Here is a 20954-nt window from a genome sequence, read left to right as displayed (position 1 = left end):
TGTTGTATAGGAGCGCATTGAAAGCTCTCCGCGACCATAGAGATTAAATATGATGGCCATTGGCCAGACCTTCTGCTCACCATAGTCACTTTTTTGCAATCTGCGAAGTTGAACAATAGAACTCTCCGAAATATGAACACCTTATTTTATCCGTCAGGCCGGCACTACCTTCCGACAGCTAGGAATTTGCACTTTTCAGGTTATTAAGTCGACTAGGTATTATTAACTTTAGGGTCCGAATGCACCGGTTGAGCTCGTTGATGGGCACAATCCGTCCGATCGTTTCGGAGTTATAGGTAACTTCGTTTTCTTTTTCTTTATATTCGAAAAATACCGATCCAATTGTATAGGAGTTCAGTAGTCACAGATTAAAAATCTGTGTTCAGTAGTTGTAAAGTTGCAGGGTTGGACAGTATTTGAATAACTTGTAATTGAAATACGCATTCGAGATACAAATTCATTTGATTCTCGAAAATGTAACTTGCAACTGGTTTTACAAATACATATCTAACACTGAGGTATTTGGTATTTAGTATTTGAAATACTTATGGCTTCAAAATTTTTCATCTTCACTTAAATACGTTTGGGATCTCGTTAAGGGGTGATTTCTGTGAATAAAAGAGGGGGATAGCTTTCGTAAGCGAAATGGCGACCGCTAACAAGCTAAATCAGCATAGACATAGAGACATGGACTGAGCAATGCCTGCATGAAATTGGCTATTTTATAGAAAAAGAGAAATGATCGTCGGGCCTTTACCTGTCGGACCAATCAAAATTCTAGCAAAAGGCAACTGCATGCCCGATGTTCAGTTTCTCTCTGTCACTTTTTTGACCGTATTTCATTTCATGCATAGATAGAAAGAAAAGGCACAGTCCATGTCTCTAAGCCTATGTAAATCTGTAAATTTTCAAGCTTTGCAACACTGCTCACGTCCTATCAAGTGTTTTGTCTTTGTCAATTGTCATTTTTTTGGTGAGCCACTGTAAATTTGAAAAATGTGAAAACAAGGTTTGTTGTTACACCAACTTTATGGTCTCTCGTAGTTTCGACGTATCTGCTACCGATTTCGAGAAAAAAATGTTGAACGATTCTCACGAAATCTTCAGAAAAATCCATATTGTCATTGAAATTCAGTTAGTAAGCTGTGAAGCTGTGTGAATAAATTCATTGTTAATTTTGACACATTAATGTATTTTCACTACTTGTTTTGATATCAATCCAAAAATTCAAAGTTTAACACCTTATATAATTTATGAGACTTTTTTTTCTTGAAATCAATTAAGGAATGTTTATTCTTTGTTTGTAGCTCCAATTTGGGAACATCCTGTGTATACATTATAAAAGAAATATGTGAAATTATTCCGAAATTCTTCATATTCGAAAATTTTAGTGTCCTTTTATGGCTGTAATAACTATTAATAGGTGTATTAATTTAAATATTTTTTTCACTTGGAATTGGATGATCTCTATTCTCTATATCACGCCATAATATTCTTTTCTTACAGCTTTCCTATTTTTATTGGTCTCTATATAAAGTGAAAATATTTAAAATTTGATAGGTAATATCATTGAATGTCAAACGTTAAACTCTGTAGTTCTCAAAATAAGAGAGACAGACGTATACTCGAGACATAGACATAGAGACATGGACTGAGCAATGTCAGCTTGAAATTGGCTTTTTTATAGAAAGAGAGAAATGATCGTCAGGCATTTACCTGTCCCTTTTTTGTTCACATAGAGGTGAGTGTAGACCAATCAAATTTCTAGAAAAAGACAACTGCATGCCCGTCGTGCGTTTCTCTCTGTCACTTTTTTTGACCGTATTTCATGCATAGATAGAAAGGGAAGGCACAGTCCATGTCTCTATGTCTATGACTCGAGAGCTGGAAAGATAGAGCTAGCCAAAAACAGAAAAATATACAAGGAGTGTCCCATTTAAAAAAATTGAGTTGCGTCCAATCTGTTGTCAATCTTGTAAATTTCCTTTTTTCTACAGATAAATGGTCTGGGTTGGATTAGTTCTTGTTTATTTACTTACACCTGACTATATTTTGCAATTTGAATTAGAATGAAAATAGTTAAAATACTTAATATTTCAAATACACGACTTAAAGATATTTTGTATTTAGAATGAAAGAGAGATAGTATTTTAATTAAAGCGAAATACTTATTTTACAATTTCACTTGTCTCTGAAGACAATAGACAATAATGAAAAAATCTCAAGAAAATACTCCAACTCAACTCAATTTGACATTGACCTTCAAACTTTCATCTTTGAGTTTTCAAATCCATCGAATTTGTTTTTTGGGATAATTTTAGATGAATTTTTTTTACTCGTAACAGTGCTCTCCGAATTTTCGAAAAGCATTGAAACTGAAGATTGAAATTTTAGGAGTGGCTAATTTTTTTTGTCACGATTTCGGAGATTAATCACTGGAAATAATATGAACACAAAAATCCATTTTCCATGGAAATTTAGGCATTTAATATATTGTATTATGTAGTTTTAAACTCACGCAATTTCTGTTCCTTAACCTTCCTTCTTTTTTTGTGTATTTTGATCTTTAGAACCATTTTTCGTAAAGATTTAGATCCCACTTCAAAACACAAACACTATTCAAAGAAGCAACACTATAATTTTTAGTTTCTCAGCCACTTCCCATCTACTTCTTACTTCGGAGGTATTTCAACAAATTTCTAAATTTCACTGTCTGGTTACTAGGAATTGCAGGTATATTTTCAGACACTAGTTCTTGGAAGCGACTGGTAAATATTGGTCCACTATCAGTATCTCGGTTTTACAATACTGTTTGAGCTCTGGGCCACAATTCAAAGGGAGCATAATTTCGAATACCCTTAGGCCAAACAGAAACAGCATTTTATTTGCATACTGCTTGAGGGGGGTCTGTCTACACCGTTAAAGTTGTCAGTCCAAAAAGAGAAAATAAATATCTTACGACAGAAACCACTAATTTATATGGGGTTTTCATTATAATTCAATTCAATCAGTTCGTCACCTCGGAAAGTCGGAAATTTTTGTATTCGTCAAACGGAAAAAAGTAATTTTTGTCATTGCAGAACAAATACTCATTCATGTTTTTAACTTTCCGAGGTGCAATTATCTTTTCTATGAATTTCCACATGGAGAAATTTCTCGTAAAGTCTCGCCATTGGCTACAATTCGTATCTTGTTGAAAAAAGACGTTCGTTAAGTGCTGCCATCTTTTCTACGAAAGTGGAAACTATTGTTAAATCCGTAACTTTTACTTATCGTTCAAGTGTTCTGGCACAACCCCACATTCTGGTAGTTTTTTTTTTTTTTTTTTTGGTGTAGCAGGGGGAAAATCTGCAAACAGACGAACACACCCTCGGCTGAGGGGGAACAGTGTGGGGATTCTCACTCTCTGAGCTCGAGACCCACTAAAAACCCTTAACTGCTTCTTCATAGGTTCCGGGCATTTTGCCTATTAACCAGTTAACTCTTATGGTTTCTGGACTCTCACACGATCATAGTCGTGTTGATAGTTGTATGCTGCCTATAGCTTTTATAGGTTAAGCTCTTCTTTGGTTACATTTAAATCCTTAACTGATCTCTCGGTCTTCGGTGGTAGGTTCTTGACCTTCTAGCTTCTTCCGTTGGATCGTAGTCGACTAATCTTCGTAGTTCCTCATTTGGATGTTGTTTGGCTTTGTCGAATATCCTTTCCGCCTTTCTCTTCATAAATTCTGTAACTGGTTCCCATTCCAAGTCCTTGTAGATTTGTTTGTTCCTAACAAACCAGGGTACGTCCATCGCCATTCTAAGGAGTTTATTCTCAGTGGCCTGTATTCTCTTGATGTGGGTCTTGGCTGCGAAGCCCCATGCCGCCGATCCATATGTGAGTTGTGGTCGCGCAATAGTTTTAATCATCGTCAACTTGATGTTCTTATTCATATGACTTCTTCTGCCTATGAGTGGATAAAGTTTACTCATTGCGGCTTTTGTTTTATCAACAGCACATTTGATGTGGTTTTTCCATGTAAGTCCTCTGTCAAGCGTCACTCCTAGGTATGTTGCTTCATTTTTCCATTCAACCTCTTCTCCATCAACTTCAAGGTTTTCTTCCATCCTCAATCTTCTCTTTTGCAGTAATATTGCTTGAGTCTTTCTTCCATTGATTTGGATTTTCCATTTGATGCACCATTTGAGTAATTCATCTATGGCTTCCTGCAGTCTCCGGTGTATGATCTCTGGGCGTCGATGTCTGAACGCTATTCCTGTGTCATCTGCGTACAAGGTGAGCATATTTCTAGCATTCTTCGGGATATCATAAACGTATATTACATAAAGCAGAGGTCCAAGTACCGATCCTTGAGGCACTCCCGCTTCCAATTGTCTGGTTCGAGAGGTTGCTCCATCTATCTTGACATAAAAGTTTCTATTCCTCAGATAGTTCCTTACAATCTTGCATAGCTTGGTCGAATATCCTGCTTTTTTCATCTTGTAGATTAGGCCTTCGTGCCATACTCTATCAAAAGCTCTCTCGATATCCATCAGAACTAATCCTGTGGCCTGTTTGGTCTGCATTCCTTCGGTGACGTATTCTATGAGCCGTAGTAATTGGAGTTCAGTCGAGTGTTCTCGTCGAAATCCAAATTGTTCGGGTGGAATTATCTTCAACATTTCTGTTTCCTCATTCAGCCTTTTGGCGATAACCCTCTCGACGACTTTTCCTAGTGCTGATAGTAGGCTGATTGGTCTATAATTTTGAGGAAATTTCCGTTCTTTTCCAGGCTTGTTGAAAACTATCATTTCTGCAGTTTTCCATCTCTTTGTGTAGTATTCGGTCCTCATCACTCCGTTTGTTATATTCGTCAAGGCTGCTATTCCTTTTCTAGGCAATTTCTTCAACATATAATTCGTTATCCTATCTTCTCCCGGTGCTTTCCGGTTTTTCAGTTTCATTATTATCTCTTTGATTTCTGTTGGTGAAGCCGGTTTTGGAATGATTTCGGTTTCCGGTGGTTCCATCATCAGTTCTTCGTTGGCCTCCACTTCTTCTTCTAAATCTTCATTGTCATCATCATTTCTGTAATTTATTCTGGCTTCTCTCTCAATTGAGTCGGCAAGTGCTTCGGCTTTTTCAAGTCTCGTATATACCATTCCGTTTGCTCCATGCAGTGGAGGTATAACTGTCTGTTCTCGTCGTAAGCGTTTTTGCATTTTCCAAGCCGAGTGATCTATTGTATTCAGTTCCCTTAATCTCTGGTGCCATCTGTTATTACGCAGTTCTGTTAAAGCATTTTTCAATATCTGACTATGCTTATTCAGTTTCTTCTTGTCTTCTTCTCTTTTTGTTGTTCTGTAGATTTTCCTGAGTCTTCTGTTCTTTTTTATAAGTTCCTTTATATCCCTTGGCGTATCTCCATGTGAATGTTTCGGAATTGGTTTCCTTATTCTCTTGGTGCTTTCTTCATAGGCTTCTTTTATTTGATTTTCCAATTTTTCAACTGCTTCATCTAATTCATCCCGGGTGTTTATTTGGGGAATTTCCGTGATTTTCTCCTGAAGTAAATTCTTATATTTCTCCCAGTCTGTGCGATCCTTGGTTTGTGTCTCTTCTTCGTTTCTTGGGCCATGTCCCACTATGAATTCTATGGGATTGTGGTCTGAAGTTCCGTCTTCTATTGTATCAATGCTGATTTCTTCAGTGATGTCTTTCATTACGACAATGTCCAGTACATCGGGTAGTCCATTTACTCTTGGTATGTAGGTCGATATATCAGGTCCTATCACAACTGCATTAAGTTTTTCAGCATAAATCTTCAGTCTTCTCCCGTTTGTATTTTCCACCCTACTGTTCCATTCCTGCGATTTGCAGTTAAGATCACCAATTATGATTTTCGGGTGTCTTCCTTCTAGTAGCATTTTTAGATCCTCTTCCAGCATGTCCTTATCCGGTGATTTATAAGTTGAAATAATCTTCACTTGCCCTCGATTAGTATTCACAATAATCGATATTGCTTCTACTTCTTGTCCATTGAATATTTGGTCGAAATGGTGATCCATATTCCTTCTAGCCAGTATAGCAACGCCACCTGTGCTGTTAGGTCTATCATTTCTGTAAATATCGTAATTGGGAAATGCTATCCGAACGTTGGGGTTAAGTCTCGTTTCTTGGAGAGCTATGACATCCGGTCTCTTCTCTTCAATCAGTTCTTCGAATTCTGATCTGCGGGCTCTCAATCCTTCGACGTTCCAAGAGACGATTATGAGATTGTTCTTTATTGTCGTGTCAGCCATTAAATATTCTTAATAATTTGCTGCATCTTCTTCTCAATCTCTTTCTCCAGATTCTGCATCATCGTGCTGAGGAGGTTTTTCGTGAACTTATCCAGTTCCTCAGTGATTCCAGAAATTCCTTTTCTGGTTTCGGCTTTTTTGACGGTTTTTGCCTTTTCCGTCTTTTTCTCTGGTTTCTTCGTCTCTTTGACTGCTTTGGTTGCAGTTTCCTGGGGTTTCTTCACTTCCGAAGAGTTTGGGGATGGCCTCGGTGTATTTTGTGTTGGCCTCGAGCTGGTCTGGTTCGATCTTGGCGATCTCTTGGTCTTTTTAGTGACCAATTTCCATTCGCTACATCCCTTGTAGCTGGCTGGATGTCCTTGCTCTCCACAGAGAACACAAGAGGCATTTCGCTCCTCGTTCTCCCTGGTAAGCGTACACTCCTTGGAGCTGTGATTACCGGAGCATTTCACGCACCTCCATGGAAAAGTGCACTTACTTTGGGCATGTCCATATCGCTGACAGCGGTAACATTGTCCAGGCCCGGTCGTCCTTCTCTTAGGTTCAACAACACAGTTCATGTTGTAGAGCCTTCTCACCTCGAAGATACCCTTATTCTGGGTTTTAACCAGCAATAAGGGCATCGGATTTTTTGTTTTATTTGAGGTCATCCTTATGACCTCAGCATCGACGATCCCTTGATCCTTGAGGTCGTCAAGTATCGTCGGGATATCTGCATCCAGCGGTAGGTATCTCACTACCGCGTAAATTTTCTTCTCCTCTTCTCGTTGGAGAGTGTAAAACTCTCTGTTGATTTTGTGGAGGAATTCAGTCATCCTTCGATGATCTTGTGGGGTTTGTGGGACGACCCTAATTCCGTCCTTCACAGTAGTCGCTCTGCTGTAATTTATTCCGTTTCGCATTAACGCGTTGGAAATTGACGTCCATTCGGACGTACCTCTCAGGGTAACTGGGGGGATTTTTTCTTTTCTCTCCACTGGAGTGGTTTTCTCTTGGGCTGGGGTTTCCAAGACTCTTTTCTTGTTTGTATCTTCATTGGACGAGGAGCTATCCTTTCTCACTCTTTTGGCGGGTGGGGAGATTTTGGTTTGAGGGGTTTTACGCCTTATATGTACGTGGTATAAACTCCTCCTTCGAACCAGCAAAGCTTTCTTTGGCGCAGTGGCTGTAATTATTCTGTCCACAAACTGCATGTAACTGGCTCAAGGCTCACTATAGTGACAATTTTTGTACACGAATTTTGATAAAGAGATTGCGAAGACCTTTGAAAAAAGAACCCTTGCATAAATTTTGCAGCATTTTGAATTGCGTAAAAGAATATCCTCTAATATCAATCTCAAGTACACAGTTTAAGCTTATTTTCCGAAAAAAGAGTATTTATTAATTCAGAATTTGCAAACAAAACTGTGTTTGTATTTCTGTAACGCCTTTTTGTCGCCACTCACGGGAGGCAATTTTGAATGTGTCATGATTACGAAAAAATTCTCCATAGAAACAAAACAAGAATATCTATGAAAGGATAACAAATATCGGAAATTTTTTTTTTTTTGAAATTGGAGACGGTATTCATAGATGAATAAAGAAGAAATCTTAAGGAACATCAATGAATTAAAAAATTGAATTGAGAAAAATTTAAAACATTTTCCTTTTTTCCCGTCACTTTACTTTTTTTTATGAAATATCGAAATGAAAACAATACCATCATCCTCCTCTTTATTATAAATTTTTTTTCATATCGATATTTTAAAAGAAGATAATTCAAAATTTAGTGATTGATGAATCACTATAAATTAAATTTCCTTTGTCCCTAAATATATAATTCTATATGTATAGTTATAATCAATAAATGATTCTTCTCAATGAAGATAATACACAATTTTTTTATATCCATATTTTATAACACAGAAAATTCAGGGCCCGATTCAGGGGAATATAAAAAAACGCGTTTACAATAAAAAAAAAATTCAATTCATTGTCTGTTCAATCAACGTATGTCAAGATTGTGATTTTGTTCTGTCTGTCCTTTTTCATCTATGACTTTTTTAGTTTGTCAATATTCAATTTATTTTCGATATTGTTAATCCTTTTATTCATTATTTTGCTATGCTTGCGTAGACGTTAGAGTTGTTTTGATTTTCAAGTCTTTATTGATTGTTTTTATTTTTTATTGTATCGTTTCAGAGCTTTGAAAATTACGAATATATCGAAACCTTCAAAGGTTTTTAAACATTAATATCGTAATCAGACAGTAAAATATCGTAAAAACAATTTGTAATGAAATGAGAGAAAACCTTTTATCAACAAAATGAACCTTTTTTGGGACATTGTTGTACAGGGTGCTCATGGTTGGCACGAAATCCTAGAGCAAATAAATTAGAAATGTATTATATTGAATGAATTGAAGTTACGGAAATTCAATAAATTTAAATGGAAATCTTTATTTTAGTAACTCATATAAAAGCCGCTCTACTATCAAAAGATTAGTGTCCAAAACCGCTCAATACAAATTTTCAGCTCAGTGATGGAAGGTTCTCCCAAAATTTCTATAGTGATGGTTTTCCCAATCAACCTTTTTAATATCCATGTAGTTTTACGTGGTCATTAAAATGCACCATAGATCGTTTCAAAAAAGCTGATTTTGCGAGTAGGTATATCTCGGAATGCGAAGAAACGATTGAAATTTAACTGAAGTGGCAGAAATAAGATCATAAGAAAGCCATTCCTTGAATCCGAGATTGAAGCGATCTTCTAATGGACCTTAATTAGAAGACAATGATTTGCAAATCTGTGATATTTCTGAAGGAAGTGAGTAAATGTATTGGATGCTCAATGGCTTCATGCTTCATGAAATTACGGGAATGTTTATGGTTTATGGGAATAAGGTTTATTGTATAAGAGTCGTAGCTTTGAACATTTTTTTATGGCTTTAATATAATATTTTGAAATTATGCGTCTCTTTATCTAGAAGTGTTTTCGAGCTTTTGTTCTCAGAAACAAGAGCGTTGTTATTTGATCTAAATTACTGTAATTTTCGAATCTTGAGTCGAAAATGGGATGGATTCATTGACGAAGAATCCCTGGTCAAATCGGTACATATCAGTGTTTTAAAACCTGTGGGTCGCTACCCCCTAGGGGGTCACGAGAGGTCGAGAGAATCACCCCACTGGAAAAATCAATAAGTTCAGAAGGACGGAGTCGTTTTTGCTACTGTGAGAATTAAATCGTTTTTCAATGTCAATTAGCACAAATTCTGGGTGATATAAAAAACGAATGTCAGAGGCATCGCGAAATATTTTTTCTTATGAAGGGGATCGTGTCGTGAGAAAGGTTGTAAAACACTGGTAAGAACAGAAAAGTAATGTTTGATCTCAAATAGAATGACTTGGTCAGATCTGTTTTCACGTGCGTTATTGAGACGTTAGTATAGGTACGTTGACATCTGAACTACCAAGGCGTGTGTATATCGGAGATTAATCTGCTAATCAGCATATAGCGGGATTACAACAATGACGTTAACAATTCCCATCGTAAATTACGCTAATTGATGTAACAAAATGGTCATCCATAGTTTACCTGCAGAGAAAACTCCTGGTAAATAACTGAGTACATCTGCAGACATCTTGTGTCTATACAGGAACCATTCCACAGAATAAAAACACTACGCACTACATGAAACACCTAAAAATTTTCAACGATCCACTTCAAAACAATCTTATCACCTTATCGTAACAGAATAGGGATCCATGTTTACTCATGGGATTCAAAACAATCGAAAGTCGGTGCATCATTGCCGTGAAAATTGCGGGCTGGTCGCCCGATTGAACGATAATACCGTTACCAATATTTTTCTATTGCGACATGTCAATCGTGCTACATTTACTAAATTATTTATATCGAACTATTATTTCACCTTCTGGAAGCTTTGTTCAATGTGCAGAACCTACACCTTCTTCTAATTGAAAACCGGCAACGTGGTGGAAATAGGAATGATAGCAATGTTTTTTTATTCAATTTAAGTAGCCATCGACTGGTGACCATACATGGTGGATGTAAATGAACTATATTATTGCAATTTTGCCAAGGACGTGGGTACCTTATGATTATTATAGACGTTTGTTGTGTGTCGTGTTCTGCGTATTATACGGGTTATTATATTGCCCATGGGAATGTTCCTTAGATTAGAAGATAATGAAGAGTCTCTTGCTTGAAAATTGAGAAACAATTCTTAACCATTTGATTAGAAACATGTATGTTAATGATGAATTTGCTTCGAGTGAATATTTCGTTTAGCTATAACGAATACCAAACTTTTTCAAAAGTTTCCTTTTCTCACCAATTTTCTAAATATGAGAATTCCGAATGTTTATTAAATTATCTAATTCGTTCTTTATGAGTTTTCCAGTTTCAGGTGGAAATTCATCTTTAGTATTTGCGATACAAAATAATTCTAATCAGAAAATTGGAAAAATAAAGTTCAGTAAAAAGTATGGCTTTCCCGAATCAGATTGTTGAAGTAGGCTTGATCAATTATTTCTCTTCAGAGTTGCGGCAAAAGCTGTTTGAGTTCATGATGTGTACGTGGAGGTGGTTGATGAGAATCCAAAGCTCTTCGTAGCTGATCCCAAGCGTGTTCAATAGAATTGAGGTTTGGCGACCGAGGGGGCAAGACCAAAATGCGGAGCTTCACCGACAGTTCTAGCACAATTGCATTATCCAAAATTGCCCAAAAATAAGAAATTTGGCCGAATAGCAGCATAAAAAAAGGAATAACTCAGTCAATGACTTGCTCTATGTAAATCTGCGCATTCATGGATCTTGAAGTACCAACAAGTCCATTTAAACAACATGCCTGCCCAAAAACTAACTGTACCAATCTGCGATTTCTTGGCACCAGAGGATAGGTCAATTTCCGAACACGCCGATTATCCGAAAATCGTCCATATCTCGACTCATGTTATATGACCAATACAAATCTCCACTGATCACGTGCTCATTGGCCCAATCCACTTGACATCGTATATGATTTTGAGTTAGAGAAATCCTTCTCAAAAGTATTCTCTCTAGAGACTAGAGTTTCTCTTCACCTTCTCAATCACGAAAGACTCTATTTAGGGAAATAAACTATTTATCTTCACATGATTGTACTCCAAGGAAGAAAAAATTGATTGAGATAATCCATAAAAGAGAAGATCACTTGAGAAAGGTGAAAAGTTTATGCAAGCGAGGAGGCCAGGATTTGAAAGCAATGTCAAATCTTTCTGATACAAAAATTAGGAAATTTTTAGTAATTTAATTTTCTTGTACATAATATAAGTATTTGCTTTTTCTAACATTAAAAATGTAAAACTGTCATTTATGGTATATAATATATGTATTTGCTCTTTCCTACAATAAAAATGTAAAACTGCCCATATAAGTTTTCTACTTCACATAAACCAATTCCCTGTAATATTATTAAAAATACTTTTTATTCCTGATATTAGAATATCTCCTTTTTGACTATGAAGAATGCCTGAAAAAATGTATTCTTAGTTACGTTCCTGGCGTTCTATCATTTCAGAAAGGAAATATTCTAAATTATCAAGAATAAAATCTATCATTCAAGCAGAGGATTCCTTAGACTGACATTTGAATTTCCCGCGAAACAGATCTCGACCGATGCAAGCGCCACCTACGTAAGGGTTTAAGGTCTTTAGAGAGAGATGGAGAATTACGATAGGATGGATTTTTACAAGGCAGTTGACAGTCTCGTTGGTTGTCTCTGTCTCGAAGTGTTCGACGAACTGTTTCAATAGAAACCAAAACACCAGAATCAGAAGCCGCTGTTGCATGATACTCAAAGGCTCCTACCGGTGTTAAATGTGTCTACGGGTAGACATAGTCACAAACTTGTGCAGGAATGGTAGATCTTAGGCGTCCACTTCTCGGTCTTTCGATCACGTTTCCAGTTTCTCGACATCGATGGACGAGCAGTAATTCGAAAGAAATTCACAACATATCTCGCCTCAATCACACCAAAACCCCTATTAGCTTCACCCGCAGTTTACGTGTATTTTTAGGCATTATTTGAAAACAAATTTTCAAATTATTGTGAATCATACTTGATTGTAAGAAATAATAACTGATTCGAAATTCTTAAACGCAAACGACAAAAACTTGCATGACACTTAAAAAGTTATGAAAAGAGCAGAAAAAACATTCTAGGTCTTTGACTCGTACAATTATTTCAAGAATAGATTCTTTAGGTCGAAAGAAACTTTTTTATCCTTTACAAATTTTTTTTCCGAATCGATTCGGTTTAAAAGATACAGACTGTTCAAAACGGTTGTGAAAGATAACATAATTACTCGGACTGACAAAAATCTACACTTTCAGTATACCATGGAGAACGTGACGGCATCGAGCGGTTTCGCTTGTTTGAGCTCGTCAGTATCACATAACTCAACCAAACGATGCCAACTGAATGAAGCAGAGGACCTTTTGTTGAAAGCCAGCAGCGGCATTAAAGTATTAAATAAATCGATGCGACACCTGGCATTCAACGACCTAAGCTTTCTCATACATGGCTACATTGAAATACGTCCGGTCTGTCTTGTGATACTGACGAGCTCAAACAAGAGCGAAACCATCAATGTCGGCACGTTCTCCATAGTATACCGAAAGTGTATATTTTTGCCAGTCCGAGTTATGATATAAAAAATTATCTTTTGAAAAAGGTAACAAAATTTCTGAACTTCCTTAACAATTGTGGAGTAGGTACTATATTTTGTGCAGCTCTTTAGTAAAGGGTTTTGTAATAAATATCAAAGGAATTCGAATTGATTGAAGTTCACTTGACAATTTTATCAAATTTGAAAGATAAACCAAAAATGTTATAGTGAAAGCTGAGCGTTACGTTCAACTACAATTATTCACCGGTCGAGATTTTTCTTAATTATATTTTTTTACCAAGAAAAAATATACATTTTCTTTGCAAAAAACTTTTTGTCTCCTCCTTTTTTGCCATGTTTTTAGTTTTTCATGAGTATTAGTATTTTGCATAAAAAATATATTCCGTATTGAGAAAAATCTACTTGACCCTATTTCAAAGTTCAAGGTTGAATGAATGTTTGCATTTGATATACCTCAGAAGACATTCTCACTTGAACCTTTTTTACCCAGGTTCTTGCCAAGCAGTTATTTCAGATAATCTTTCAAAAAGGGTCACCCTGTATAATGGTAATGATTCGACAACAGGTCGAACACTTGCCGGAGGTTTGGCATGCTACAATTTACAATAAATTATCTAATCTGGTGAAAGATATGAATCTTTAGCACGCAAAACTAACCTGAAGTGAGGGAAATCTGCGAAGTGTCGGAACTCTTCCTGGAATGTCCCGATTGGCCGGAGGCGCCGCTCAGCGAGTTGAGCGACTTGGCGTCCGACTCGATGATACGGTTTGCCTCCTCCAGTTTGGCGAGGAGCTCCAGCTCTGGGCCACTGACGTCCACTGAGTTGTTGTTCTCTTTCTGAGGGCTGTTGTTGCAGACCGAACCAGTATCCAATCTCATGGCGTTGCCGACATCGAGGCGTTTGCTGTAGATTGCCCCATCGGATGGTTCGGCCACCAGGCAGCTGAGTGACCCTCCGTTTCTGGAAAGAAATATGGATTTGGTGAAGAAAGCTGAGAATTTTACAAAAATTGAAAGAAATATTTTCGTCCATTGAATTGCATTTTTAGTTGAAACATCTATAGCTTCAATAAAATTATTTAATTCGTGTTATACTCAATTTGAATGAATCGACACATTTTTGCCAAAACATTGTAAGCCACAATGCAAGTAATTGAGGCTTACGATGTTTTGCCAAAAATGTATCGAAATATCGGACAGAATTTCTATAATCAATTTTGATACAACTAATAAAAAATAAGATATCAAGGTTTTATGACAAACGTGGTGACGATTCGCAGACTGTCTTCTGCTTCCTCAGGCCTACAATTTATTCAAAACATAAGATCACACAGTTACATGTGATATAAATAAATTTTTTACCAAAGAAGTCTAAGAAAACCACTACATTAGGTGTACCAATGTTACAATCCACAATCATACAAAATATTGGTTACAAACAAACAAATGGTCTACTCCACTATATATTTAAATTATGCAAATTGTGCATAATTTAAATATATAGTGGAGTAGACCATTTGTTTGTTTGTAACCATTATTAAAAACTCCACCGATGGACTATTACCAGATTTTATACAAAATATTATTCTCGTTCCTTAGAAAAGTAAAGCAAAAAACCATCAGTCGCATTCAAGAATGGCAAAAAAACTGCACACAACGCAATGACATACGGAGAAAGGAGATTAACCGACAGACCACAGAAACAACAACAAAAACACAACAATTCATGAGAACAACAATAAGATTCTATTTCTTGTTCAACAACATGAAAACATTTAAATTATTCTCTACAATTAAAATATGTAGTTTATTTTCATCCTTATCGTTATTTTTTTTTTTATTTTTTTAAATTTTTTGAATTCTATATCTTGAGTTAACAAGATTGTTGTATTTTCTAATGATGGAACTATGATGCTTAGCCAAATGTTCAGTGTCAGTTCTATAGTTCATGGAATCGAACAAACTTATATATATCATCTCTATAAAATATTTCTTTTTTAAAATTTCCCTCCCTCTCACAAACATCTACTTCATCAAAATCGATTGAATGGTCTTCATTAAAGTAATGAGAACAAAGGTCTCTTTTGTCTTTTTTTCTAACATCCATCAAATCGGTTTTATGCTGTTTTATCCTGTTATTTCAATATTGTTTAGTTTGACCGATATAAGCTTAACTACATCCTGAAAAAGGGATCTTATATATCAAAATTGCTGTAGATAATTTTTCCCAAGCGACTGATGTTATTTTGCTTTAGTTTTCTAAGTTACGAGGATAAGATTTTGTATGATTGTAACATATACACCTATATAATGTAGTGGTTTTCTTAGACTTCTTTGGTGAAGAATTTGTTGATATCACGTACAACTGATTAATCTTATGTTTTGAATAAATTGTAGGCCTGAGGAAGCAGAAAACATCGCCACGGTTGTCATAAAACCTTGATATCTTTCATTTTTGGTACTAATAAAAAATTCTCAAATTGAGTACCATTATTCTGTAAACAAATTCGACATCTTTTTATATCAGAATTCACTGTATTCAACAGCATAACGTTGGAAATGTCTCTGATGCCGCTCCTGCCTCTCTACCCTAAATCAGCCTTATTTTGACTATAGTCTTGATAATTTTATTTTGAACATAAGTCCATTATTCAATAGAAAAAAATCAAAAGGAGTAGTCTGGGGATCTTGCTAGCCTGGCAATAGAATCATACGTTCCCATCTACTGATTCCCGAATAAATTGAAATACTCTGATATGAAAGTTGTCTTATTAATAATAATCTAGAGCCAAAAATTAGTCTCATTCACCTTTACTATTAAATGTATTGACGTATATCCTCTTCATTCATAGAAGTATCACTGTATCAGAGATTCAATAGTTAGTGATTTTTTCACTTCTATGCGGATTATGTCTTGAAGATGTGAGTAATATATCGACATCTAAAGATTCCAGAATTCAATATGTAATTGTCTGCATGCCATTAAAAAAATGTTTTCACATTTCTTTTTAGGCATCAAATTAACTTCTATAGTTTTCAAGTCATTCCAAATCATCCTAAGCTAGACCTTATTAAACGCACCTACTTTAGTTTTCATGTTTTTGTTCAATGTTTCTCACGTTACTGTAAATTTGTATGCTCTTGAACATCTGAATCATATTTATAAAATAGCCAATCTGTTTGAATAAATAAATATTTATAGGGATAATGGAACCAGAAAGTGTGGAACTAATGTTTTTGAAGTTATACCGAAAACACATCTTTTTCATAGGGCAGTAATTGATGAATTATCAGAAATAAGAATCACAATAACGACAATAAATGTAATTGATACGTATCATTCATCAATTATTTCCTTACGAAAATAGTATTCGCATTTAATAAATTTGAACAAAAATAATCAAATCATCAACAGCAACAAAATCTATTTCTGTCACAATAAGTGAGGCAGTGAGGGTTCCATTGAAAAAAACTCACCTAACCTCTACCCCCTGTGGAGGGTGAATGACAAACTCCCCAATTATACTTGGAAAGGTGCGCAATTTAAAATTAAAATTGACCTGTTCGAGCATTGCTCTTCAACACCTAAGATATAAATTTTGGGCGTTGTTACTTTTCACTCACTTCGTAGAAAACCAACGCACATAGACAGATATGTACATAAGGAGTCCAACCAGTCAACCACTACCCACAACAGCAACGAGGAGTGATCACTTGTGGAAAGATCTCGACGTATAATAAATGTGAGCCGGAATTTCTACAGAAATAAATGAACCATTTGCGAAATGCCTTCGTTTCTAATTGGTATAATCCAAAATAAATTTGACGGTCAATGAAAGCAAAACTACAAATACTGAAAGAAGGCACATCGAAGGTTTCTGACAAGAAAGCCTATGCGAGTTTAGTTCCTGGCGTCACAGACAGAATTGGAAAACTCCTGAGAAAACACAGTACTTGTATAGGAAAATCTATATATTTTTTAGCCAATACAAAAACTGGCATAAGTGAAGGAGTACCCAAAATAGAATCAATCCACTAACGCAAGCTGGCATTTATAGAATACCTTGCGATTGTGGTAATAAGGTTTACATCGGGATAACCAGATGTTGTCGATTGAATCAGACAGATGAGTCAACCATTGCAGAATATGGCTCGAAGCATGGATGGAACATCCAAAGCTGAAGAAAAGAAATCAAAAGCCATGCAGGAAGTTCCTGGAACTGAATTACCCGAATTTCACTTAATATGTTTCATCAATTATGTGAATATGCACATTCACAGTTAAACATAGGGACCCAGATTAAATGGGAATTGATTAAATAAAAACTACAGTTTAAACAGATAAAGATATAGAATAGCGAAAATCAATTATTTCACGAAATTCGTAGAATTATAAAACTTTTTTAGATGCGGCCCAGCAAATCGACATTAAACGGCATTTTTTAAACACATTGAGGAGCATCTCAATTTCAAATGTCCGTTGATTTGGTGAATTCTTGAAGTGAATAAATTTCCTTTCAAATATGAAAAAGAAGCTGTTTATCAGAGTCTAAGAGTCATAAATATTTTTTTCCAATTTTGACATATAAAGTGACACGTTTTAAAACTCATTGACGTTTTGAAACCTTTCACTTTTCGCAACCAGTTACGCAAAGTAAAATATTTCGCAACTGATGATGAAACGATACTTGCTTTCATAGTTACGGAGTGAAAAATTGAATAATTTCCGTCATTAGACGATTTTGAAGGAATCTCCGAGAGAAGCTATTAAAGACGTTTTTGGTACTTTTAATTTGAATTCATAGCAACATCCTATTCGAAATTAGAAAAAATATTGTGTGAAACACGTTGGGAAGCATTTTTCGTATTTCGCGTTCTTTTGCAAACTTCTTTTGAAATTGGTTGCACAAATAACTTTTTTGTGGTACTCTATGTATGGGCTGTCTATTTTCCATAAAAATCTTTTCCATCTTATCCGGGACATCCTGTATTTAAAGTTTTAGAAATGTCGCTTCGACATTTTCGATATATTATCGATATACAGGGAGTTTATTTTCGTAATGCCATCCGTATTCAAGATAATTTATATAATTAATACACATTTTTCACGATTTTGCCCAAACTACTGGCAACATCGATGAGGTCTCATTCACGCGACGAAAAGTTTTAATTTACATAATGCATTCTAAGTAATAATCATAATAGTAAAATAAATTTATCAGAACTTTTTCTGGTACACGAGTTTTATCAAGAATACCTTTTTGGTGTAAAATTGCATGATGTTTAAGTTCACATGAAATTTTGATCAATAAATCTAATCCTTAAAAAGTTTCTGTTCAACAGTAATTTGTACGAAAACTGTAATTAGCGCCCCCTATGAGAGTTAGACATGAAAACAAATTCATGAGATGAATCAGTATCCAAAACATAATTTCATTACAATGTTGCCGGCAAAATCGTAAAAAATGTGTATACAATTTTACTCTTCAACGCTCTTCATCTTGAATATGGATAGCGTTACGAACATTTTTTACAGAGCAAACCCCAATTATTTTTCAGTTTTCTACCTATTCTAGAGACGGGGTCACCTTTTTTTGAAACATCCTGTATATAATAAGTATAATTTCATTTTCATACCTCAGTTCAACCTTCAAAATCAAAATAAACATTATTCAAAATGAAGAATTACAACACTGAATTGGCACTAGATTTCGTTTAACATTTAAACAATGCAAAAATAATTCTTTTTCCGGAAGTTGGAACGCGGTAACATAAAGAATTCAATTTGGATCAGATGTCGTAAAATGGAGGTTGTAAAGAACGGACATGGCTCTCCTTCGGATTTCTGCCAGAAAATTTTATTATACCAGATTTTATTGTTTGCACACGATGTTGCTTCTCATCCGCTGCATTAGCCGCAGTAATTTTCAGTATTTTTCTACTTTTCATAATTGATAAAGCGCACTATACACACTGTGCCTTACTGCATTAAACTGTTGAGCTTCAAGGATCAATAAATTATTATCAACTGAAAATGATTTATTCCAAATAGGTAAAAATTTGGAATTTTACGTTTATTTCAACATTAACTTCATTACATCAAATGAAAGTAATGAAACACTAATTTCATTTTCTATTTCTTCTGTTCGGTCACGTTTCGAGTAGATACAGCCATTCTAAACATCGAACAGACAGATTTCCTATATTTTACAGGCTAAAATAATAAATAACAGTCCTAATTGAGGGTTCACTATCAATACTATCAACATCGCGATACGTATTACAGTCCATTCAATTTCATAAAGGAAGTTGATTGGCACTGAAGATTTAACATAAATGTATTTCTCAGAATGTTAATTTTCTCCGGAAAATAAATTAATTCGAAAAGATGTGATGAATATAATTAACGTTTATACAGGGTGGTCCGGATCGTAACCAAGAAATTTTAACCACGTATTCTACATCAAAAATAAGCCCTAGTTTGTCATATAAACATATGTCGAGAAATGTTTCCTCTCCGAGATACGGGGTGTTAAAATTATAGATTAATTTTTCGATTTCGAAAATGTGCCGTAACTTCTTCATTTCAGAAAATAATTGAAAAAGATGAAAACTCTCTACAGGCACTTTTTCACAGGGAATATTGTGAAATGTTCAAAGCCGATGATGCACTTTCTTGAAGTGTGATTAAGTAGGAAGCACTATTCTCTCTCTCTCTCTCTCTCTTTCCTAAGCACTCGATCATATTCAGTCGGATCCATTTCATTTCCACAAATTTACACGAAAACAAAGATTATAGTGTAGAAAGATAGGAAACGAAGCCACTAAATACAGTGACTCTATCAAACACAGTGGCGACAATTGGAAATTTAGCAAGAATATGGCGGATTTCAATGCTATGATCTCTAATTCGGAATACGGATTGGCTCACGTCACGTCATGTGACCAAATCCGCCATATTCTTGCTAAAACGATGAAAAACGAGACCACAATTGTCGCCACTGTGTTTGATAAAGTCACTGTACGACTAAAGTGATGTGATCGCCATCTTAGTTTCAAATGTGGTATTAAGATCGTTACACTGGTGAAAATATTAATTTGAGTGGTATTTGCATATGAAATTTTTTAAAATTTCAGAATTTTTATACGGCCATTTTGATCAAAGAGGTTTTGAATGTTATGATTGCAAGAAGCATCCCTTGCATGAAGGGCAAATTATGACCTTTATAGGTTCATTCAATGCTTCTCAATTACTACTCCTACAATATATTCAGAAATGCAAAGGTTTTATTGATTTCGATTTGGATATCGAGTGACTGTCAAATTGTTGTTTGGAAAGTTAAAGTTTCATGAAACCTGCTGTGAGTGTCTTGTTCATTAATCAATTTGTATATTGTGTAATAAAGAGACTATACCATGAAGAAATCATAAAAAAAAGCATGAAGAAACTATATACTGACGGGCTTGGTATACTTCTGTAACGATTTTTTTAATTGTGGTTCTGAAAATTCTATGAATAATATGTAAAGAACTGAAATATGTTTGCTGTGGTGGTATATTGAATATTGGTTTATATTGCTTTCTGCTTTCTTGTATAAATGGTACAAATTCAACTAAGTTTAATAATTCAAATCAACGGAAATAACACCTTTGGCGTATAACAGATCACTATATAAATACTTTTGCGTCCTAGTGAATTTTAATAAATTTTTAATAAATTGCAAATAAAAATATAACACATCCGACAGCGTATTTCATTGATATCAATTGATTCCAAACAACATATGAAAACTAACAGCCTGATCACAAAACAAAACCATACTTTTGTTAGATAAGGTTCCCATGAAAACGTTTTCATCCAATCAATAATTTTCGAACCTTTTCTGCCGTTTTACCACCAATATTCAATATTTGGCTAAGTAAATCGGAATTGAGGTTGGCGCAAACGAATTAGAAGATATCTGAAAAGTTAGTGCAAACGGGAATTAGTCGTGTCG

General features: G+C 35.3%; 1 protein-coding gene across 1 annotated transcript in view; it reads right to left on the bottom strand.

Moving 5' to 3' along the window:
* LOC123308295 (ecotropic viral integration site 5 ortholog) overlaps positions 1 to 20954 on the bottom strand; it is a 103491-nt gene that overhangs the window by 26238 nt on the left and 56299 nt on the right. The window contains exon 2 of the mRNA XM_044890901.1: positions 13614 to 13918. Coding sequence (XP_044746836.1) covers positions 13614 to 13918 — 305 coding nt within the window. The remainder of the gene's footprint in view (positions 1 to 13613; positions 13919 to 20954) is intronic.

Source organism: Coccinella septempunctata, chromosome 1 (assembly GCF_907165205.1).
Source record: "Coccinella septempunctata chromosome 1, icCocSept1.1, whole genome shotgun sequence".
NCBI classification, from domain to species: Eukaryota; Metazoa; Arthropoda; class Insecta; order Coleoptera; family Coccinellidae; genus Coccinella; species Coccinella septempunctata.
The sequence above is the reverse complement of the archived record's forward strand: the minus strand, read 5'-3'. Positions and strand labels throughout refer to the sequence as shown.